Source organism: Triplophysa dalaica, chromosome 23 (assembly GCF_015846415.1).
Source record: "Triplophysa dalaica isolate WHDGS20190420 chromosome 23, ASM1584641v1, whole genome shotgun sequence".
NCBI classification, from domain to species: domain Eukaryota; kingdom Metazoa; phylum Chordata; class Actinopteri; order Cypriniformes; family Nemacheilidae; genus Triplophysa; species Triplophysa dalaica.
The window spans coordinates 6776988-6802454 of NC_079564.1; the positions used below are offsets into that span (position 1 = coordinate 6776988).

The 25467-nt window shown below is 36.6% G+C and overlaps 3 protein-coding genes across 6 annotated transcripts in view; 2 read left to right on the forward strand and 1 right to left on the reverse strand.

Moving 5' to 3' along the window:
* Window positions 1-970: 970 nt before the first annotated feature.
* si:dkey-73n8.3 (uncharacterized protein LOC100150965 homolog) lies at window positions 971-5912 on the forward strand. Its single transcript, XM_056738680.1, has 8 exons — window positions 971-1113; window positions 2029-2646; window positions 3038-3153; window positions 3393-3548; window positions 3660-3764; window positions 3981-4190; window positions 4753-4939; window positions 5056-5912. The coding sequence occupies exons 2-8, from the start codon at window positions 2573-2575 to the stop codon at window positions 5156-5158; spliced, it is 951 nt and encodes a 316-aa protein (XP_056594658.1). The 5' UTR covers window positions 971-1113; window positions 2029-2572; the 3' UTR covers window positions 5159-5912.
* Window positions 5913-6159: 247 nt separating this feature from the next.
* Window positions 6160-10120, forward strand: zgc:112332 (uncharacterized protein LOC553712 homolog). Its single transcript, XM_056738681.1, has 7 exons — window positions 6160-6529; window positions 6861-6976; window positions 7826-7981; window positions 8344-8448; window positions 8903-9112; window positions 9234-9426; window positions 9521-10120. Exons 1-7 carry the CDS (start codon window positions 6516-6518, stop codon window positions 9621-9623), a joined length of 897 nt encoding a protein of 298 aa, XP_056594659.1. The 5' UTR covers window positions 6160-6515; the 3' UTR covers window positions 9624-10120.
* A 2049-nt stretch (window positions 10121-12169) lies between these two features.
* The window catches only part of tpk1 (thiamin pyrophosphokinase 1), a 50567-nt gene continuing 37269 nt past the window's right edge, over window positions 12170-25467 (reverse strand). For all 4 annotated transcript variants that reach the window (XM_056738637.1, XM_056738634.1, XM_056738635.1 and 1 more), the window contains one exon: window positions 12170-12537. In XM_056738637.1, coding sequence (XP_056594615.1) covers window positions 12398-12537 — 140 coding nt within the window. In that variant the 3' untranslated portion in view covers window positions 12170-12397. The remainder of the gene's footprint in view (window positions 12538-25467) is intronic.

Sequence of the window (25467 nt, forward strand, 5' to 3'; positions counted from 1 at the left end):
GCTGTCTCAAATACAAGCAAATAGAGTTTAGCCACATGAGGTGAGAATTTTCACCAAGAGAGCTGCATGTTTAGAGTAGGGAATATCATTTTTGGATGTTTGTCTTGATTGAAGTAATGAATGACTTTGGGAAGGTCTTACTGGAACAGAGACAAAAAGAGAATTCTTGAGTTTTGTCTGCCAAAACAGGAAGTTATGACTGGTCCAAAATGTGGTTTTAGAGGCATTTAGGCACATTTGGGTCCTCGTGACCAGCACTCAAAAAGTATTCTTCTAGTGCCATCTAGTGGACTACTTATAATAAGAGCATAACTATAGAAACAAAAACACAAAAATCTAATAGATTATAGAAATTAAAATGTAAATTAAATGACGGGTCAGTATGTCTACTAGACCAAACTTAACTTATTGAATATATCTGCAAAGAATAGAGTCCCTGTAAATAAAGTCTGATAACAAGAAGAAACAAATAACACGTAAATTAGTTTAGCTAGCATTATTTTGGGTTACCAGTAAAGAACCTTTACAGTTACACAACATTTACATTTATTTAATAAAATTAACATACTTCATACTACATACAATTCAACAAATTGTTTATTCAATACAATTATTATATAATAAAGTGAGAATATAAATTAATATGAATGAAGAGTTTATTTTCAAAATGAGATCTATGAGATGTTTTTATTATGTTATCGTGTTTTTATTGTGTAAGTTGGCTGTATAATTTTGTTGTTGTAATGGCTTAAATCAAAACAAGCCAACTGCAGATATTAATTGGAATGCAAAATAAAAACATGAGTCTTAATTTTTTTTAATCGGAGTTATCTACTTTTGGAGCCAAACTCAAATATATTAAAATATAACTAAGTAGTTGTATTATTAGCCACTAGCCAGACAAACGTACAAACACAGACCGGAAGTTAACTTAGGGCCAGGCGCGTGCGCATTAACCGGGGCATGTTCAATCTCAAAGCGTTGCGCAACGTTTTGCTAAGGTTTCCGGGATGAAAGACATGTTTACTGGAAACGGTTTGCAACAGGATTTGAGATACGTTTTCTCTTGTTTGGTGGCTGTGTCAAGAACATCAGCCCAATCAGCAGCAACATGTGTGTAACCCACGCGGTATTGAACAGACAGCTCGCACAATGGGCCCAAGTAAAGTCGTTCAGATGTGTCTGCTCCAGCTCGATATACGTAACAATTGAAGATATATATATTATTTTTCAATATTCATCACGTATTTATACTAATTTCATCAAATTAAAAAAGAACACAAAGAATGGCCATCTCAGCTGCCATAGTTCAACTCTTGCGTCATCACAACAGGGTGTTTAATCGCGTCACCGTTTCCGTTTAAAAAACGTTTTGCAACGTTTTGACGGGTCTGAACGCATCCCTGGTTAGGTATTGGTTTTGAAGCATGGATACTGGTTTGTGTTGGTCGTGTGCTGGTTTAAGCTGCTCCTTAGCTGGTGCTGGTTTAATATGACTGTGGCTGCGTTTAGCTCCGACAAAACGTTGCAAAACGTTATTTAAACGGAAACGGTGGTGCGATTAAACACCCTGTTGTGATGTAAGAGTTGAACTATGGCAGCTGAGATGGCAATTCTTTGTGTTCTTATCGAAGAATTTTCGGAGCCTGAAGAAATTGGTATAAATACGTGTTGAATACTGCAAAATAAATCTCTTGTAATAGCTGCACCGGTTTGAGCTTGAACATGCCGTGTATCTCATCTCATGAACAGCTTCACCAGTAAATGACCATGCTTACCAGCATATGGTGATTTTCTCAACAGGCCGTAATATAATATTGTTTTTAGGTCTTGCTTTTTTATACTTATTAACTAAAAAATGAGCCTCTATCAGCTGCATTTATAATTCACCAACTACGGCCATGTGTTCTGTAGCAAAGTGGGAATTTGGGGGAACAGCTTCTTTACACCGTTATGGATCATTTTATATTCCCTTGGTCATTTCTAAGATGGCAGTGATCATAATACAGTATGTTCATGTCCGAACAGATCACATACTATCAGGTGACAGGAGAAGCCCAAGGTTTGGACAGGTGAGCTACGATTTGGCTTGGCTGGAAACTACCTGATTTTTATCAAGATTAATTAAAAAAGACTTTCCCATCGTTTAAAATCAAGCAGCCTTAAAACAATCCTCATGGGCGCTGTTGTGTAATTTCTAGCTATTTTAATGTTCATTGACACAACTGTTGTTACCAGAGCTGTTAAAAAGTACCTTGACAAAAGATACTTGTTTTAATACTTTAAAAGGAAAGTCAAGTGAAACATCTCGCTAGTGGGAATTTTTTTGGTAAAGTTTCCAGGAACATGTTTTCGTAAAGTGTGCTGACAGTGGGTCACATAGCTTCACGGCTTTATTTAGCAGCATGGCCTTTTGGATATTATGTGGAATATTAAATGTGAGTTTCCTTTGAACACCAAACCTAATCAATTTGTTCTGACATCAAAAGAAGAAGGGTTTTTGTGTCTAGCCCTCTTATTTAAGGACAAATGATACTGAGCATTTATCATAGCCCTGATCATAACACACAGTATGAGTTGCTTTGACAAAGATCATTCTGGCTGGTTGACATTTAATAAATATGGTGGAAAAATGAATACATTAAGGTAAGGACTATTTTGTATATTGCATTATCCTTTGTCTTAGATATTGAAAATGTATGTAAATCAGAATGATTAACTTACATACAGTATATGTGTAGTTTACAAATATACTGTACATGTGTCCTATGGTGTGTCAGCAAAAGCAAAAGATTATTTTATATTATGAATATATGTCTTAATTGTTATTTAATTGTACGTTTTTGCTGTCACACATCTTAGGACACGATTATGGTATTTTTATCAGCTTTACCCACACAAATTATGAACAATTAGCTGAACAATTATTTATATTTTTATGCACAGTATATTCTATGTTAACCTATGGTTTTAACACTCTGTTTGGGGAAACATTTGTCAAATTTGTAAGAAATTGAAAAATAAATAACTCTTTCAGGGGGCTGTTCTTCAGAAGCTGGTCATCTGATGTTCGGTTAGATGGTAAAACAGCTATAGTGACTGGAGCAAACACTGGCATTGGGAAAGAAACAGCCAAAGACCTCGCAAAACGGGGTGGGTAACACATGTAACCGCCTTTTGTTTATTAGCATAATATAATAAATTTAGCTTGGACTGCACATAACCACTTTTTTCTCGAAAATTGCTGTTAACAATAACAGTACATAATAAATAATTCAAAGAATGTTCTCACAAGTAATGGTCATCATTATAGTAGCCGTAACAGACATAGTAAGTGCGACAGTAGCAATAGTATAAACAAGTGCTGTCGTAATGTTTTAATACGATTTCAGGTGCACGAGTGATCCTGGCCTGCAGAGACATGTTTAAAGCCGATCAAGCAGCATCTGACATCCGCAGAGAGGTGGAGAATGCCATTGTGGTTACTTGTAAACTGGACCTGGCTGACACCAAATCTATATGTGACTTTGCCGAGCTGATATACAACAGTGAGTTACATATTAGTAGCAAAATTGTGTATAATACAAGAGATCATATATTATCAGGACATATTATACTCAGATCTGATCTTTTAAAACGTATGCCTTTTTTCTTTTTAGCTGAAAAATCTCTTAATTTTTTGATTAATAATGCCGCAGTGGCAATCTGCCCATATTCCACAACAGCAGATGGCTTTGAGATGCAGTTCGGAGTCAATCATTTAGGTATGATGCCTTAATCGCTCTTATTCCTTGAAGAATACTTATTTTCTACGTGATTGTTATAAATGAGCATTGTGAAACAAAGTCTAATAGTTTACCCAAGTCTTCCCTTATTTATCTTATATGTTCCTGGGTTTAAGCAACAATAGAGGTCATTGACGCTTGACACGTATTCACCGTATTCAGAGATGAAGATGTATGACCTCTTTTCTTCTCCAGGACATTTCTTTCTCACGTTCCTCCTTATGGATCTGTTGAAGCATTCAGCTCCTTCCAAAGTGATTAATGTCTCCTCATTGGCTCACTCCATGGGAAAGATCAACTTTGAGGATCTGAACAGTGAGAAGAGCTATCATCCTGTGATGGCCTACGTACAGAGCAAACTGGCCAATGTACTCTTCACACGAGAGCTTGCCAGAAAAGTGGAAGGTACTCTTGCTGACATCCAAGTTCATATTAATATGTGTAAAAAAAGATATAAAATTATGGATTTCTGTATTGTAAGCTTGGAAACAAACAGAACATTTTATGAAGACTTGATAAAGAAAACGATCTAGTAATATTCAATTAAATAAAATAAATATTAAAGTTTTATGAAGAATTGATCAAAAAAGAAAAATGATCACGTTAAATGAATAGTAATATTATAAAGCCAATATTAATTTGTATAAAATATTAAATAATAAATGCAAATGTATGATGTCAATGCCTTTTTATAAAAAGATTTTATTATTTCTATTAAAAGATAAAAGAGAATTCTTGAATCATCAAAATTGGATCAGTTTGTGTCATAGCGTGTCCATATAATGGTGTTACGAATTCATAAGTATGGGACTTTACCGTGAGAGTCTCATGTTTTACCCGCAAGCATTCTGCAACAAGGGCAACAAGAACTATTTGTTTGGTTCTGTCCTGACATAACATATGAGGTCTTGTGGTAGAACTAGTGACAGAATAAACAGACTAACTGTGTATCGTCTTTCTTTGACAGAGATAGGGGTGAGTGTTTACGCCGTCAACCCCGGTGTAGTGAAGACAGATCTCGTCCGGCATATGAAAAAGTCTGTTCAGTTCTTTGTCAAGACATTTGGCTTACTGATAAAAACTCCCGCAGAGGGTGCATATACCACCCTGTATTGTGCTCTTACCCCTGGCCTGCCCAGTGGAGCCTACTACAGGTTTGTTAGATGTGACACAGGTGCTATAATACCTCTGAACACATTTTGCATCAAAATAAATGCCCTGAGATATTGGTACGTACACTAATGTTGTTTTTCCTGACCATTTCCTTCAGTGACTGTGCTGTGGCGCCCGGCTCCAGGGCAGCTATTGATAACAACACCGCAAGCAGATTGTGGGCTGCCAGTTGCCACCTGCTGGGCATTCGCTGGAGATGATACAGCATCCACCACAGTCTTATTTCACACTAATGCACTTATTAAATATGATAATAACCCAGTTTCAACAGCAGCCCATCTGGGGCCATATCTATGTTGCTTGTGCAGATGGGTACTTATGATTGACTTATGACGGTTTCAGCAAAATAATCAAACGTTAACTTCTGGTAGACCTCCGCAGAGAATCAATAACTATTGAGCAGTTTAATTTCATGCAATTAATATATTATGAAATGTGAATTAATATGAAGGAAATGTTAAATAATTGTAACAAAACATAGACCGGAAGTTAGCTTCGAAACCAGTCAGACGTTATAGTTTGGACACCAGTCTGATGTGATTAGCTGGTAACGGTGATTGTCTTTTGTTGTGATAAATAAGATGCAAGAAAGTGAAAATAAATCTGTAAATCTATCTACACTGCTTAAAATAAATATGGTAAAACGCGTTCTTTGCAGCTAACGTCACTTTTCTTACCTTTGTCTGCAAGAGCTTTTTCGAGGTTAATGTTTTTTTAAACACAAGAGAGCTGGATTGTGTTGGCCGCAAAATAAATGTTTATTGTGAGATCAAACATTAAAACATATCTATACAAAATGTAATAGAGGCACCATAATGTACGTGTATACAACAGTCCATAATGCCTCGAGACTCGCAGAAACATCCGCACGACACGTAGGAATAAATTGGGACGAACCAAGACTCTTTTGGGGGGACCCACCCGCAGGCACATTTAAAAATAATGTACTTAAATATTGTAATATATATTAAATATTTATTTTCTATATATAGGTTAGTTACCTTTTAACAGCACTGAGTCCCGAACTTACATCTTACAAAGCAAACTCAGTGTAACGTCTTAACACAAGTTTTCGTGGACTGAAATCGTACCCTTACGAAAATTAGCCGTACATATTTTGGTAAAGTAAACAATACCCTCGTGTTTATAGGTTGAATAGTTACAAATTGTTATATGATGGAGTGATACTATTATTTTGATTCCATCCATCCGTCAATTCATTTAACTTGGGGAACGAGGACCTCTAGTGGCCAAACGTGTCCGTGTCTGATTTGCACATTTGGGAAGCTTTTTGGTTTTAAAATGGTTGTCGTAATTGTTGTGTTTGGTCCTTCGGCTTTGCGAAATAACTACCAAACGCATCACGCTGTCTGAATGACTCACTCGATAAGTCTACTTTATATAGATCTCGGACGTGTTTATTGGCTAGAAGACGATGCTCTCGAGGGGAGGGACTTGGATGTGGACGACAGAGTAATATCTCATTCATAAATAACTCACAACGCTAGAGTAGAGATCTGCTGTTTTCTAAGGGACACTTGCCAGTATATTGGAACAATGCACTCTATAAGGTAGGCAGTGCTTTTGTCTACAGCAACTTTTAATGAACTGGCCTTGTTTTTATGCTTTTACTTTTATAACCCCAGACTTTAAACGAAAGTTATAAATTGTGTCTTATTTGATGCCAGATATATTGTAGTAATACTAAATTCTATGTATGACTCTGCTTTAAATATTGTTAAACAACATTATACATAAAAAATAGCATTTTTGTGTGAAAGACAATTTATTGTGCAAAATTTATATTGAAGTGTATATTACACAATCCACAAAATGAACCATCTTCTCATTGTAAAGACATGAAAACACATCTGTAAACATTAATATTCTCTCTGTGAACAGAGGTTTTTTCTGTGGTCAGTGGAGTTCTTCTGCAAGGCTTGATGACAAAACAGTCATTATCACAGGAGCTAATACAGGTATAGGCAAAGAGACAGCCAGAGACCTGGCAAGAAGAGGTAAGACTTTGACACACCTCAGATTATAATATCATACTCTTGCATCAGGTATTTTAGAATATACTTCCTGGCAGAACAGGCTTAAAATGAAAATGCTGTGTGATCATATTTGTTTCCGTAATTGCACATGAAAAGCAGTGAATGGGATCAACTGGCGACCAGTTATGGGACAAAACCATGTATGTTGCCGTTGTCACAGAGTAAAATCTAATTAGAAAGGGTTGTGGTGAGGTTAGTTGGAATAATCTAGAATGATCTATTACATTTATTGTTAACAAATCATGTTGCCCGCAGTAAATAGAATTACTTTAGATCTATACCGTTATATTCTTTTTTTTTGTCTGTTAAAACACTATATACCATGATAAACAAAAAAAGCTCAAATAAATTATACACAGTGTTCCAGTGTGTCAAACGTGACACCGCAAATGTAAACAAAAACAGACAATATTTCATTTTGAAGTGACAGTGTCTTGACAGCTTCGAATGTGTGCTGATAAATAAATGACAGGATTATAATACTATCTGCCAGAGAAATGTACAACCGCACACTTTCCCACATCGACCCGCTGGATTCCAACAAAGAAACTCTGATGCTTGCCAACCAAATTGCTCTGAATAGTATAATAGACTTTCTGCACAGTAATTACCAGGCAAACAGCTATTGTGTTAGTTCATCAGCCTTACATCCCGGTTTAGCACCAAAATAATTACTTATGCGAGGACATTTCACAGCAAGGGCATTTGGTGGAATATGTAAACACAGTTTAAGATCCTAGAAGATTTTCCGGCTTTTTTTAAGTGAAATGTTCCATGACTGCCCTGAACATCTCTATTTTGCCTTCTCAGGAGCTCGAGTCATCATGGCCTGCAGAGATGTGGAAAAAGCAGAGGCCGCCAGAAAAGAATTAATGGAGGATTCTGGAAACCAAAACGTTGTGGCAAATAAACTTGATTTATCAGATACCAAATCGATAAGAGCGTTTGCAGAACTTATAAACAAAGGTATGATATTACTTAATTTTGATTATTACTTTAAACATGGTAACGTTGTTTGTATTCAATTAAAACAATCGTTCAAATATTCTATTTGCATATATCATTTTGTATTTTCAATTCAATATATCATCTTATTTCAAAAACAGATAACTCTGTTTCTAAAAATGTTCAGATATCACGTCTTTTATTATGTAATTATGTTATCATGTTTTTATTGTGCTTTATTGTGTAAGTTGCATTTTTGAATTAATATAAATGAATCAAAACAACCCAATTCATTTTTTTTATCTAGACTATAAATGTTATTTCACACCTACCTCACTGTATGTTTAGCTATTTTTACCAGACTATTTGTAACTTTGTTTTAGAGGAAAAACAAGTCAACATCCTTATCAACAATGCTGGCATCATGATGTGCCCATATTCAAAAACCGCAGATGGCTTTGAGATGCAGTTTGGTGTCAACCATTTGGGTACAGACTTTTGTGTTTGTTCTTTTATGTTGTATATGCATTTTAGCATCAAACCTCTTATCATGACAGATCAACTATGACCCATTTAGCAACCTAAATAGCATTGCTACTTTGGCATACAGTTAACCGAGTAATGTTGTTAAACTAAGACAACCTTATTTCAGACAAGGTGTACAGGTTTGCTCAAGGAACATAACCTCTAAACTGACACAACACTTGTTTTATTATTTATCACCATCAGCCCAAGTTGGTTTCCTGTTGCTTGACTGCTCTGCCCCTGCCAAGACCCAAATACCTACATAATATACATCCTCTCCATACACATCCACTTCCATGCATTTATTGAGACATACACAAAAAGTAACAAAGACATCAACAGGACACATGGAGACAATGAAGGTCGTTATTGTCAAGCAACCCCTAACTATTTTTATCTTCCCTAAAACACTGATAGGTCATTTTCTGCTCACCTACCTTCTGCTGGACCTCATAAAGAGATCCGCCCCCGCCAGGATCATCAACGTGGCTTCTGTCGCCCATACGTGGGGAAGCATTCAACTGGACGACATAAACAGTGAAAAGAGTTACTCTCCCCGGAGGGCCTACGGGCAGAGCAAACTAGCAAACATCCTCTCCACTCGATCGCTGGCCAAAAGATTGCAGGGTATGTGACCTTCACAGCAAATATCAATGGCAGACTAAACATTTCTCTTAGGAAGACATACTGTTATCGTCTTTTGTTCCTAAACTCTGTTTTATTTGGTAACATATTATAATGTCTCTAGGCACAGACGTGACTGTTTACTCCCTCCATCCGGGTGTAGTACAGTCAGAGCTGTTTAGAAATCTCAGTAAGGCTGCACAGATAGCAGTCAAGGTCATTAGTCCCTTCACCAAGACAACCGTGCAGGGGGCTCAGACCACCCTCTACTGTGCTGTGGAGCCAGAGCTGGACAAAGAGAGCGGAGGATATTACAGGTACAGGGGTATCAAGATAATCAAATGCAAACACAGAAATTTTTCTGGCCATGTTAATGTTGGGTTGGGTTGCTCAAGGATCTCTTTTTCACAGTGACTGTGCCACGGCAAGGTGTTCAAGAGAAGCTATGGATGACGAAATGGCTCAGAAACTCTGGGAGCTGAGCTGTCAGTTGCTTGGCATTACTTGGGACTGAAAGACTCAACGGCGCTGCTCTCCTCTTAATAATATAATGAGAATAGCGAAAGTGAAGCTTTTGTACTAATGCCATAGATAATGGGAACCGCAGCATTATACAATGCATAACCAAACCAGCACTGTTATATATTGTAAATCTAATCATCTTTTTTAATGCTCTCCACCGTTTCGAATTTATCTATGCTGTTATCCTTTCAATAAAACTAATGAACTGTTAGGACTCAAAATATATTCGGGTCTACTGCATTGTTATATGTTATGTATTTGTACTGTATTTTACTGAGTTAATGAACTAAAGAAAATTGCTAATAGTTTCTGAGGATGTTTTGTTCTCTAAAGAACTAAAGAAATACTTCATTGAAAACATAATCATGTTCCAATGTTTAGGAAACAGTAAATCTCAAAATTACATTTGCTTCAAATGCTTGCTTTGTGGCAGGATCCATGTCATAATTTTTTATACATAACACACTTTTATGTAAACATAAACTTTTATAACTTTTTAAATAAACGTTTTATCTAAAAGGTTGCATGTTTGAAAAATTCCTTTTCTCGCCCCGGATTTCTAATCATACGTCTCTTTTACAACCCACTGTGTACGTCTAAACTGAAATGATGATGTGGACAAGTCATTGTAATCTAAACTCCAGCCGCTAGATGGCAGTAATCACGTCATTGTACGCAGCAGTTGTGAGAGAGCGCGCATGCGTCACCCGTAAAGCTGCGTCAGTCTTTCCGCAGTTAAATCTACGTGGCTCAACACATAGCGGAGTCAGTTTCCACAGCAAGCTGAACAGTTTCTTCATCTTTTGATTTTCTAACACAGGTAAGTTCCTTTTCCCACAATATTTTCGTTTTTAGTGCTCTTGACCGACGCTCGTTAAAGGATTCAGCTTTTAAAATGAAAGCATTTATTCGTTTACGTTACCGAAGACGCTTATAAATTGATCTTTGCTTTTCGGCGTAAACAGCGTCACATATTGATCAAATGGGACCGCTTTCTCAGAGTTTTATTAATATTTATCTTAAGATAATCATGTATTACGGGTTTATAAACAAGCCTAAACTAATTTTGGATTGTTTAAAGAATACTGATTTGTCTTATTAGCAAACAGTGCTAGTTAGCTAATCAGTGAATTACAGTACATCAGATAAGACTTCTAAATAATCCAGCGATGTAAAAATTCACCCATAAAACCTGAACGTTATATTTCATGTAAACTTTGTTGTATTAAATAAACTTTATTCAGTGGATGTGGGTAATCAATCAGGGTGTAACTCATAACTCTGTGTAGTTGACGTGATGCGGTTGTGGTTCATGCTCCATTTTCATTCAAATGGATGAGGTTATGCTGACGTGTGATTATTGTACTGATTGGGTTCTGTTCTCTTTAGCCTTAAATCAGGATGGATCAGATTATGCAGTTCGTGGAGCCCAGCAGGCAGTTCGTCAAGGACTCCATCAGGCTCGTCAAAAGATGCACGAAACCTGACAGAAAAGGTACGTGTCGTCTCCACCTTAATCTTTAGAATAGACCTTCTTTTATGTTTTATAAGATATTACAGGGACTTTGATGCTTTTAAAAAAAGCCAAAGCCTTAATTTAGTGACCTTTTGCTCTCACTAATAATAAATAGTAGTACTGAATGAAATATTAAAATAACTGTTTTCAAGGGACATTGTTTAAAATATGCCTATACTTGTGTAATGCGTTCTTACATGCTATACAGACTATTTGTGACCCTGGACAATTTATGGGTCAATTTTTCAAGATTTATATTTTCATATAATCCGACAGCTTTGTATTTATGCATGAGTTGTTAGAATAGGACAATATCTGGCTGGGATACAACCCAGAAATCTGAGAGCGCAAAAAAATCGGAGAAAATCGCCTTTGAAGTTGTTAAGTGAGATGTGGCAGGCCATCCACTAACATAGTTTTTTTTTGTTTAATTTAAGTTAGGAAATTTACAAAATATCTTCATGGAACATGATCTTTACTTGATCTTAATGATTTTTGGCATTAAAGAAAATAAATTTGACCCATACATTGTATTTTTGTCTTTTACTAAAAATGTTCCTGTGCTACTTAAGACTGGTTTTGTGATCCAGGGTCACATTTGTACAGTGTTTAACTTCACTCATCTTACTTTGTGTTAGTGTTTTTGTTGTACAATTGTTATGAAATTACATATTAACTTTTACTTTCTGTATTCTAGAATTCCAAAAAATTGCTATGGCCACAGCAATTGGATTTGCCATCATGGGCTTCATTGGATTCTTTGTCAAACTCATCCACATCCCCATCAACAACATCATTGTGTAAGTTTTTTCAATTAACAATTTGTGAACACATTTATTGCGGTAAAAAAAAATTGATCACAAAAAAGTTTATCAGATTTTAATTTATTAAAATACAATTATGCTTGTCCTCAAGTGATAGATTCTTTGGTGTGAAGTGATTTGCGTAAAGATATTCTAACACATTGTGGCTTGCAGTCTTCTGTTATTAAAGCAAGAATTATCTTTTGTTTACAGTGGTGGCTAAATCATCTCCATTGTGAACCCATACAGACCCTCGCCTGCCAGAAACTGTGTTTGATGATGAATCGAATGCGAAAATTTGTAAAAATAGTTTTTTTTGTGCGTGTTAAATTTTTTATTTGGCTGTGTTAATAAATCAAAAGTTACACTACTCATTGTCTTTGTTAATAAAAGGCTGTTATTGCTGAAAAAAGGCACTTTTTAAGGCTTTGTGCTTGGGTGCTTTGTTCACAGTTTTCTAATACCCATACTCCATAAAAGTGGCTTGTCAGTTGAGACTGTCACAGGTTTTCTGCCTTCTTTGGGGTCGTGGTCCTCATAAGTGTTAGATGTGCTTACTAGCTCTCCAAAAGCCAACACCTGATTGTCTAGAAATGAGAGAAGAGAGGGGAAATTACAAAAGTAAATAAGTTCATCTTTAAGACCTTGGTTCTTGCAGTACAAACTGCTAGTTGTGATGCTTATTGATCAGAAAATTTAAGAAAACCTTGTCCATCAAAAAACAATTTTGAATACACAGATTTTAAAGAAGTATTGCGGTTTCAATTAAACTGCAGTTTATGCCTCAGTCTTATCAAACCTGTCAAGAGGTACTCATGTTTGTGTTGTACTAACTAAACTGGAGAAAACGAATGCCCTAACGTAACTTGGTGGGAATGACCGTGCTCTCCTCGTCTCTTATTCAGTTTGACTGTTGACCGGAAACTCCAAACAGCAGTGGTGCTGTAATCTGAGTGCCAGAGAGAGTTCAATGCATCTCACTTCACTGGCCCCAGCTTTCCAGGAACAATGCATTTCTCTTGATCATTGAGCATGCTATTTCTGTTGCACCAGCTATTTGCTTTTCAAAAACAAGGCGTTGTACCTTTTTGGGTGGTATTTGGCCAAATGAAAATGTGTGTTGGTGGTCCCTTGAGAAGTCAGACAGGCTTGACGAAGTCATTTAAGTAAAGCCACTCAAGCAAGGGTAGAGACTGAAGGAATATTCGCTGCACCAGAATACTGAACACACGGGTCTTGACCATGTGGTTTTGAACTCAACAAAACTGTAAAATCATTAAGAACATTTACTTGCGTTAAGAAATTTGGTCTAATTCATAAAAACTAATTTAAGGACGTTCCCAACAATCGTGGTTATAATTAGTGCAGCAGTGACCCCAAGTGGCAAAATTCCATATTGCAATTTCGAGATTCACAAAGTAGTCAACGTTAGCCTGAATTAACATAAATGGCATACACAATTATTTTTTGCCATTTAAGCATGATCATATATTTAAATCAATTTATGTGGTAATATATTGAAGGACATGCATAAAAGCCCAATTTCAGTATGAGCCTAAAATTGAGTCGCTCCAAGATTGCTTATTTTTCATAGAACACGTACTATTTTATAAAAGCCATACATTGTGTACTATTTTGTATCATTTTTAACTGAGAAGAATTTTTAACAAAGAATACAAGTACACACAATTTTAAAGTAGTAGCCTAATAATACATTAATGATTAATATGGACGAATGTCCTGCCCCAATTAGACTGTATACATAAACAATACAGGTTTTCTATTATATTAACCAAAGCATGATAAAGGTAAATAAAGTAACAGTTAAAACTTGAATAAGCGGGTTTACTCTTAAGGCTGCTGGAAAACTTCAAAGTCTCAAGAAACATCAACAAACTTCAAAGGAAGCCATGAGAGTAACAAACAACAAACAGAAAGAGTTTCACTACAGGGACTGACTTTAGTTTGTCAACTGTGAACGGCACACAGTCTCTACAAAGGCGGCTTCAAGTTAATCAAGCGCGTCAATGAATGCAAGAAGGCAATTTTAACCAAACAAAAGCTCGAGAGATCTAAAGCGCTGATAAACTTGACTAAACTTTGCAATTTTCTTTCCCTCTCTTCCTCTGAATGCCACCGTTTTACAGACACATTAAGTGCGTAAAAGAGAATTGTTCGTCAAAGGTCGAAAGCTTCCAATAACAGAATATGAGGACTGAATTCTCTGCAGTTCGCAAATCGACCAGTGGTGGCGACAAAGCACTATGAAAGATAATGCATCTTTCACTCCTCAACTGTACTCAGGTTGTTCACTATTTCAAAAATACATCTTAGTGCTTAAAATCGATCTTTTTATAATATAAATGTATAAGGATCACAAATGATTTTTTCATTTAATGTAATTTAAAACCAGAATAAGTATGATTGACATTCATTGACCTTTCATTCTATAACAACACTTATTTTTGTACATCATATGGGCTTAAGTTGTTATTTCTGCACTTAAAGTAACCAAGTGTTTTTTTTTCTTTTTAGTTGACTAGCTATAAATATATCTGATTGTTAAGAAAGTGATTTTCTTACAAGCCATATGGCGTCATTCATTTCCAGCATGCAGGACGGGTTACGTGGAAAATGTCGCAATAACACATTTAATGTTAAGTTTGCTAATCGAGGGATGGGAAGAGAAAATTCTTGTTCTACTGTCTATGAAGGACATCTGTTTTTTGGAAGTTGGTTGAGGCTCATCTTCCAATCTCACCTGCAACCACATTCATTGTCCTCCCTTTGTGTTTGAATGAGCGATATCAAGGTTTGGACGGTGAGTTGATCTCATGCATGTATAATAAGACCGGCTCAAGCACAAAGCTGGTTCCCTGTGTTATCCAGGAAACTTCATTAGCAATCCCCTCAGCCTATTTCAGATCGATATCTGATGCTGCGGCAGGAGCAGAAATTAATGCGTGCCTGTTATTGATAACAATGAAGATGTTTGCATGCAGTAATTGCATTTCCAGAACCAATGCACTTTGCTTAAGTACCCAATATTTACAGAACAAATTACATGAAGCCCCAGGTAGTGATGAAAACATGGTATAGTCATGGGGCCGAGTCATTTTAAAGCAAAAACTGTGCCCAAAAATTCACTGCTTATCGTGTGAGGTGAGCTGCTGTAGTAGCCATCTGGTGTGCATTGATAGCGCTTCTATTAAATGTTTATGGCTTCATTGGAGGGAAGTTACAAGGCTGAGGTGACAACTCGATGCTAATTCGTCCTTCAGATAACAGAGGCTCTGTGCCCAAATTTCCTAAAGGTAACTCGCTTTTTCTTCAGGAAAATGGCTGTTTGGTTTCCTAGAAGCAACATATTTTTTGTGTATATGTGAGCTCAATTTTTCAGAGTTACTGCCGTACATCATTTCCTTCAAATGCTAAAGTGACATCTCAACAAGAGTCAAGAAAGCTGGAATCCGCCACGTAGGCTGACAACATATGCGAAGAAATGAAAATGTTTCATTGACATAAACTGTCTGAACTGTCTGAACGAGGCAGCCAAGGTTATACATTCATTGCCTTTCAAAGTGAGTTCGCCGCATTGAACCTTGCAGAATAAAATGAACAAATGAGAGTCTAAATTATCCATTAGCAAATACAGAGGCTGTCAGGAATTCGCTTTAAAAAAAAACTCACCCAGGACACATCTGGTCTTCCAAGCAACACAACTAAAAAAAAAAAACAATTCTCACGAGGAACACCGTGACAACAAAGAAAAATCACTAGTTTGTCTTTTTCACTTTTGTTGAGGACGCAAGACCTTTTGAGACGGTGGGAAAAAGTCTAGACGTGAAAAATGGAACCAACACGTTTTATAGTTATTAAGGTGAGAGAAAGTGTCAGGAAAGTGACATTGAGGTGAAGAAAACTGTTCATGTACTTCAGCAATCATTAGGAACATTAAACAAAAAGTATCACAGCTTCTTATCAGCTACAGATTTATTTTCTAAGGAATTCAAGTGGATGTTAATTTGCATTCTATCCTAAATGAAGTCACAAAAGTAATATACCTCTCCCAAAAAAGGGCATCATTTGAGGTACATTTTAGTGAGGAAAATTTTCAAGTACTATGCGCCAGGTGAATGCTGCACATTGGTGGTGGTTGAGGACTTTCCCGTTCGATGTAAAGCGCTTTGAGTACCCAGAAAAAGCGATATATAAATGTAATGAATTATCATTATTATCATTATAATATGTTTGGTTTGAGATTTGCAGAATATAAGCAATACAAAAAGAGAGTCTTGCCCTAGCAGTTACCATCTACAAGAAATGCGAACTCCAAAACAAACCAACTTTGAAAAGAATATGAAAGAATAATGCACATATTTATTATTCATGTATTATCTGCTTGAATTTAAAACTACATTTAGAGTGCTTTGCTTTATTATCCAGTCAAAACAGAGGGCTGTTCACACAGAATGTCTCCTTACATTCTCAGTACTCTTTTATAATGAATGGCTTTTGTATGAACTTATTTGACAGCTGCATAACGCTGCTTTGTTTTTTAACATGTCATGCGATGAGCATTGTGTTTTTAAAAATGCATCAAGTTGAACTCAAGATTGGAGTGAAAACAGGACAGAAAGTGATTTCTATAACTTTGACATCATGATACATATTGCAGACCTCATGGCCTAATGATGAACTTAAAGTGATAGATCACCCAAAACGGAAAATTCTTTCATCATTTACTCACAATTTTGTCATTTCAATCCTGTATGACTTTCTTTTGTAGAACACAAAAGAAGATATTTAGAAGAATGTTTGTAACCGAACAACGGGGGTAACCATTCACTTCTGTTGAATACATATGTGAACCTGGACAAAAAAACCTTATTGATAATGTTTTTGAAATATATATTTTTACATCATATGAAAGCTGAATAATAAAGCTTTCTATTGATGTATGAGTTGTTAGGGTATGATAATATCTGATAATATCGAGAAAATTTCCTGTGAAGTTGTTAATAAGAGACACTGTTACTGGTCATCCACTCACAAAAATAAAGTTTTGATATACTTAGCGTGGGAAATTTACAAAGTATCTTCATGGAACATGATCTTTACGTAATATCCTAATGATTTTTGGTATAAAAGAAAGATCAATAATTTTGACTCATACAATGTATTTTTGACTTTAATTTGAAAGGTTCCCGTGCTACTTAAGACTGGTTTTGTGATCCAGGGTCACATAAAGACACTGCAAGTCAATCGGTACCGCCGTTGTTCAGTTATCAAATTTCCTTAAAATATCTTATTTTGTCTTCTTAAGAAAAAAGAAAGTCATACAGCTATGAAATGACAAGAGTAAATGATGTCATAATATCCATTTTTGGGTGAACTATCAATTTTAAAGTCGTCATGATAATGTAATTGAATCACTGGTAACAAAGCAAGACGGCTCTCAGAGTTGATTGATTCCTCTGGTAAAAGCTATCATTCACTGTGACTATGTTTTCCTGATTGTTTTAAACCGGATAAAAGGGTCCCTGTCTCTTTAAACGCAAACAACAGTTACACCTCTTTAACTAACACACACGGTAACCCAAACTGGCCTTCGTTTGTAATTTAAAAGGATTTTCGACAGCCCAGGGGTCAGATTTCTGCACTAACGTTTCTCGTCCATTGTCCTTTTGATCCAGTTTTACAGCATCTCCGATGGTGCGTTTTCTCTTCACACATCATCCAGCCCCTAAAAGCATCATTAAAATTCAGAGCAAAGAAGCTGCGTCTCACCGGGATAAGGAGCGCATTAACAAAAAGGGAAAAGACACTTCTGGGACTCCTACAAGCACGAGTCCCTCCAAAGTCATCCTTCCTGGGATTCGCCAGCTATCCGTCGGACGGCTTTATATTACGAAGTCCTGCCTTCCTCGATGCACAAACAATCAGAGTTATGGCGTACTTTAAAACCTGCTGAGTCATGCTCACTTTACCTTACCAGTGAGCGTGCATTTAGCCCAGTTAGAATTACTGTCATGTCATGCCACTGTTAGGGTAAAAGAGAGACGGACACTCTCTGCCAATCGGAAGAAAACCTGTCAGCCAATTTTTTGATGGGATTGAAGGCACTTTCCCCACTCAAAGTCATTTTGATATGCAAATGAGAATGCAGAGCAGGAGGTTTTGTCAGGCATTGTTCCATTAAGAGACCTGACATCTTTCAAGACCTCAATAGAAGATTTTTTTACTGCGCGTGCAGTGGAAAGAGCATTTGTGTGGAAGTAATTGCATCTCTGACACCTTCTTCGAAGTTGACGTGCCGCAAAATAACGACATGCAATTTTGTTCAGTTTGTCAGGTTTGTGGCTGTATAACAGTATTTGTCCCGTGTTGACCTCCACTATGCAGGCTAATGACATTAAGGAAAATCTGTAAACTGTTTGGCCTGGGCCATTACTTGGTACCTTGTATCGATTCATCAATACAAATTGCTGTATCATGTGACAGTACCGTCGGAGCGTACGGGTCATTTGTTTTTATTATCGGCGTGGCCAGAGATATTATGATTTTAGATTCAGGTAGATTTTCCATTTCCTCCGATTCGAAACACAAACTAGTTATTAACATGAATACATGTGTATATGAGGATCTGTTTTCATATCCAATACGCCGACGTGCAATGTCAAATGGGTTTGGCATTGAGCTGTTTTTAATTAAAATGAAAAAGAAGGCGACTAATTACAACAACAATCCCATTTGCCATGTTTGACTTTGATCTGCACAGTTTTTACATCGTCAATTTTCATATATATCGTGACAGAGTTTGATTGGAAATCTCTGTGAGGCGCCTCATAAGCAGCAGGCGGTTAATTTATTACAATATATTGAAATACATTCTTAGCTTTTAAATGATTTAACTGATGACCTGGAAAGTCGACCTGCTGGTAAACCTGCTTTCCCCACCCAAATCCCATAAAAACACCATAAATCCCTCAGCATAATTTGATCCATAAAAACATCTTTAATCGGCTTCAGTTCAAGTTTTGGGTTAGGTTGGATGGAGATCCACTATTCATAAAATACTTTTTTAAGTCACAGACGTCAGATTTTTCAAGCCACACTCAAAGAGAACCTTCATATGACCCTTCTAAAGAAATCGTCGCGCACATGACCCCTCCGTCTCAACGGGACCTGTTGGTCTGATTGCGCTATAAAGGATCAACGGGAAACCTTTCTGTTATCTCCTCCCTCAGCTTGTTTCAGCAGACAAAACACCAAAAATCAATGATGTTGGGTTGTTTCAGTCTGTATTGACAAAAACAAAGTATTTTTAGAGGCCACATTAGAGAATAAAAGCTGAAGAGTACGAACATACAAGTGGATTTGTCCCTGGTCGGATCTTTAGCGATCAGTCCTCTAGACGTGACCTCATAATTCCACATACACAAACTATTATTCAATGCTATTCTTGTGGCTCAACCGGTAGAGCCACATCAAGATTGTGGGATCGATTCCAAGAGAACACACTAACTGATTGTATCATCATTGTATCAAAACGGCTGAACTCTGTTTGCGAGATTCACCCTCATGTCATTCAAAATCAAGTCTTCTGTGGACCACAAAAGATGATATTTTAGAAATGTCTTCGTGGTTTTGTGTCTATACACAGGAAGTCAATGCGGTTTAATGTTATTTGCTTACCAACGTGCTTAAAAATATCTTCTTTTGTGTTCTGCAGAAGGAATAAAGTCATACAGGTTGAAGGCCATTGAACATTGTCTCCGAAATTTGCATCTGAAATTATATGAACATGCTTTGTATGAGCAATCCCAAATCAGAAAAGATTACAGTAAAGTAAGATAAATAAAATAATACTTATATTATATAATTATATAAAATACAAAGTTACAAAACAGTGAGTAGATTCCCTGCTCCAACCTGAAGAAACTGGAAGCTGTTCTGATAGACGAATGGTACAACATTCACTGAACTTTTTTTTTAAAAATTGCGAGATGGTTTAAAGCTGTAAAAAAAAGACACATCACGTATTTCTCTTGTGTTCGCATTATTTTGTCCATCCCTTGTAATTTTATTACTACAGTATATCGCCGGCTCAACCCACAATGCATCATGTCAACAGTACTTGTTTCATAGCTCTCTTCGTCAGAATAGAGATATTGCAAATCTTCAGTTCCACCTACAAATGTTTTTATGTCTTGGTAAAACATCACCGCAGCATGTTGTAGATAGGACTGCCTCTGTGTCCGTCTGTGAAGGGAATACAAATCCTCTTTTGTAATCGGCCTTTGCTTCTTTCTTAGCACTTTCGCATTTCAAACATGCGAGTACGTATTCAGACACGGCTCCAATGTGTCTCAATTTCCCTTTTACGGCTATACTAATGTTTCCAGCCATACACCCCCTGACTGAGCGGGAACGGCTAATGTTTGCACGGTTTTCCTCTCTGCGGTCAATCCCTGATGGTGGTCGGGCCGCCAGAGTTGGAGCAGAAGTATCTGAGAGCCATTATTCCACACGGATGAGCTTCATGACTTCCAACCTACAATCTCCATGTTTTCTGCTCTGGACGGGGTCACAGATGAACTGCTATACATAGCAACTCGGGCGGTGAGAGAACGGGCTTCTAGTCGTGAACATGCCGCATTCTTGTAACTGTAAGTGTGCGAAGACTTGAGTTCAAACTCACTCGAATTCAATCATTTCCCCTCTGACGATCTTTATTTTCTCCTTGGAGACACAGATTGGGTGAAAAGCTATGGAAATGTAGCAAAGCAAGAGCGAGAGAGAGACACAGAGAGCAAGTAAATAAGAGGGAAAGACCAAAAAGAAGACAAGCTGTCCTTTAGCTAAGGTGGAAAAAACGCATTAGCTTCTGTCCTTCAGAGGTCTTTAAGGTAATAACCGAAATCTGACAGCAAAGCTATAAATGGCACACTTTAACTATAGTAATCACAATATTCACATTGGACAATGTTCTGTAAAAACACAACACCGACGACTATTCCACGTCACCCCGCCGAGAGGTTTATGGTAATGCATCACATTGGATTGTAAAAACGCATCGGTCTGAAGGACATTGCAGATCTTTCATACGTTAAAGCCAGAGCAAAATGCCATCTTACGGTATGTTATAAAACTATGAATAGTGGAACCACCCAGGCACCCACCCACCTTCATTACTGAGACAGAGACACGCACTGCTGTTAGCTGTTTGTGGGGAGGACAGCATGGGGTGAACATTGATTCCCAGAGCTACAGAATTGCTCTTTATTTCCTGATGTACTGTAACATACTTTGATAAAAAGTCAGTGTGACAAGCTTTTAAAACAGTTTCCATTGACTGATCGAAGTCAATATCTGAATGAATTCCAAATATAGTAATAGTTTTTACTGACTATAGTTTATATAGATGGTTTCATCGGACGCACGAGCCTGGGTGGAAGATAACTTCCGCTCTGTTTGTTTGTTAAGAGAACTATTTATATTTAAATGCAATTCATATTAATTTATTAATTTAGTTTATTATTTTTTTGTGTAATAATTATATTTGTATAAACGATTTGTTGAATTTTGTTATTTGTTAGTTTTGTTAAATAAACGATTTGTAAATGGGTCATGCATCTTTGTCGCATGTAAAGAAACCGTATGTGACATTGACATCTAGTGGTTGAGCTTGGTATCGCACTCTAAATTCTAAATATTGGAGCCAAGTAACGGTTCTACTTGGTTTCTTTTGTTTGTTATCAGAAATAATCTACAGGCACTCTATTATTTGTGGATTTGTTCCGGTAGTTATGTTGTCGTCTATTGTATACTATGTGACCCTGCATGTGAAAACCCAGCTAATGTCATTTTAATTTCCTGCTTTCAACATAGACATAGTGCTTCCTACATAACATAAAGAACATTTGTGAAAACATAACCTTGAATTCTTTAATATTAACTGAGTAAGAGCCTGTCAAAGATTGAATTCAACCAAACCACACTGGCTCCCATTGACTTCCATTGTATGGACACGGAACCACTGAGACATTTCTCAAAATATCTTCTTTTGTGCTTCAAAGAAGAAAGAAAGTCACACAGGTTTTGCACAACATGAGGATGAATGAAACATGACATAATTCTCATTTTTGGGTGAACTATCACTTTAAGACTGATGGGGTTGTGTGTACATACTGTATGACAAGTATGAAAACACTGTAATAGAACACATCATCTCAAATCTCAGTCAATATGTCAAGCTTTTCCATTCTCTATAGTCTCACTTGCACAAACTCACGCTGTGGTCTCCTGAGGAGAACAGGGTGAGGTCTTTTAAAGATTCGCATGAAAAAGTCTGTCAGTAACCCTCAATTTTCAGCGTTCATAACCCTTGGATTCAAGCCGCCCCCAAAACAACACAAAGATAACCTACCAATGTCAACAGAGAGATAGAACCGAAAGCTAACCATATTGCTAGCATAAATTCAATACGACAAGTATTAAAAACACAGTTATAAAGCAACCAAACTAATTTCCAGCCATGTGACATCAGGAACTAAAAATGTGTTGCCCAAGTGAAGTATGACTGTTCTGTTTATTTTGAATGATCTAGTCGTGCGTCAACTCCACAAGCCATTTTCGGGGCTCATTAAAGTGAATTTACCGAACGGTACGTACAGAGTTATTGTGTGGCCTAGTTGATATCCATTTTGTGTCTCCAGGTACTAGCAGAGCTAACTTTAAGTGCTCTACGGAGTTCTTGTCAAAAATCAAAACGACGCCGTGATTACCATCTCAAAATGGGGTTCTTTCCTGGTCCTGATGACTAACTTTAATATTTGGCCTTGATATCTACCCTACAGCAACCTCAAGAGAATAGTAATGGGCCGTAAAGTCATCCCATTTTACCGCCATTACCAAGAACGAGAATCTGAGGTGCTAAATCACCCGGGGCCACAGCGGGCGTCCATTAAACAGCCTTTAATGAATTACCCATAACCTCTAGGAAGCCGCTTCCGTCAATGTCACCTCACAGACAAACAGCGTCTTTCGATGGACACGAATCTCGTATCCACTAAGCACTGGTGCTTATGTTCTTATCACAGGGAACCTTTACCGTTAAAGTTGAAGAGTTTCAACCGTAATGCTTTGCACTGGATGTGTTGCAATTTGAGGTCAGCAGGGCTTCTGTTGCCAGTGTCATTATCCGCAGAGGTGCTGTTGAAGAGGAGGCGAACAATATTCCTCTGTTTGTGGGCTATGAATGCTCTTCCCGTCTATCAGAGGATTGAATTGAGTGGTTGGAGTGGGTTCTATGATAAAGTTGTAACCCTGATGTCAACTAGAGAACAAAGCAAATAAAACTCTAAATGGTATAGATCTGTATTAATAATTTAAAGAAACACTTGTTTTAATTTTAAACTAAAGAAAAACAAAATTATCACCATTAACAAAATGTCGGTGGAGAATGACAGAGCCAATAACTTCAAATTCAGATATAAAATAAAGTGATGATAGTGAGCTCTAGCTTTTTAAAGCGTATTTAAGACCCCAAAAGGAAAATCTGTAATGGTTTAATCACAGTCACGTCATTCCAAACCTGACTTTCTTTCATCTGTGGAATGCAAAAGAAGATATTTTGAAGAATGTTGGTAACCAAACCACATTGGACACCATTGACTTCCATTGTATGGGCACAAAAGTATCTAAATATCTACAGAAGAAAAGTCAGATGAATGACAATAGGGTGAATAAACAATGACAAAATGTGTATTTTTGGGTGAACTTCCCTTTAAACGATGTATCTAAAAACATTAGAGAAGAAAATAATGTCTAAACATATTTTAAATTAGTACTTACTTGTATTTACTTTTGCAACAAATAGGCGAGTTCAATACCGTTATGTTCCGTTATAAAATGGACAAGTTAAGAAAGAAAAATGTATATACAGTAGGTGACATACAGTATATTGTTTTCATCAAAAAAATGTGAGAATACAGTACATAAGAATATATGAGAGAATATGAAAGAATAAATAATGTACATTATAATATATAACCCACAATTCTAAAGGCTTTTATTATGTTATCATGTTTTTAATGTTTTATTGTGTAGTTAGCTAGTTAGTTGGTTATTGTATTTTTTGAGTTATATGGACTTAAATCAAAACAAACCAACTGAAGTATGATTGAAATTAATTAATTTGATTTTAAAAATGATAAAAACTGAGTTATCTCATTTTGGAACCAAACTCTTCATATTTAGCCAGTTGTTTTTGCAGAAAATAAATCACAACATCATGAGGACAGTATTATGTTACATTTGAATGTGGACTTTTATGACAGATCTAAAATTAGCAGAAGTTCACCTCCTAATATATTTTATAAACGTATAGTCATCTGCTGAATAATAAAGCCATTGTTTGCACCCTGCAGCAGTCCATCAATTCCTTAATGGTTAGTCTCATTCATAGATTATGTTTCATACATTTCAATGACTATAAAATGACACCATTCAATGATTGTTAAATGTTCTATGTGGATTTAAAATTAATTAGACGTTCATTCACATTGCAAAGTATTCAAAATTTTATTTTTACAAAATTTTATCCTTAAATGTTATTTTTACATGGGCTTATATTGACAAAAATTGCATTAACTTGCATTACATTTGTTCACCAGCCATTGCTTTTTCAGATATTTTGAAGATGTACATGGTGATGTTTAGTATTTCTTCTTATGTCGATATAATAATGTAAGTAAAAATCTTATTTTTAATCGTTTAGGTTTCACAGGAAGCAATGCCTCATTGAAAATACATATAAATGGTACCTAGTGAGCCGTACGATGTCAAGTCGGAGGTACGTCACGAGGCTACGTGCAAGTAGTCCATAAAACTTGGTTGACTGAACATTATCCCATACAGTATAGACGGTTTCATTGAACACATGCGTTCTGTGTTTGGTTATCGGTTGTCTAGTAATATAACATTTAAAAAAATGTATATCAATATTTTATTGTACATTCATTGTATTAAATGAAAACTCATTAACAGTAATTGTCTTTTTGGTGGAGGTTTACCGGAAGTTGAGCTGAATGGTAATGTGATGTATATGCTTATATTGCCCAACCCTGCATATACAGTATTATATGTAAATGCACCTTGCATATCATACAAACTAAAATGGTGTATCTGTTTATCTGCTAGATTGGAAACAGAGCAACTGTTCCACTGAACAAGTTTTGCCTCGAGTCCAGTTTGTTGGGCTTCTTATCTAACCAACTCAAATACAAGTATGTAAACACAAGCTATGCTGTGTGGCCCGGCTTTGTTTTAATACATACTCTACTACTAGGTTTAATTGAATGTACTACATGCTTTGGAAGCCCCTTCAGCTCGAATGTGTGTGTACCTGAATGCCGTTAATGATGTTTGTAAGCATCATCTAGCTACTGGTTGTAAGTTGCTTTTGGTTACGCTTTTGGCAGGTCGGCTTCCCAAAAGGAAGCTCTGAATGG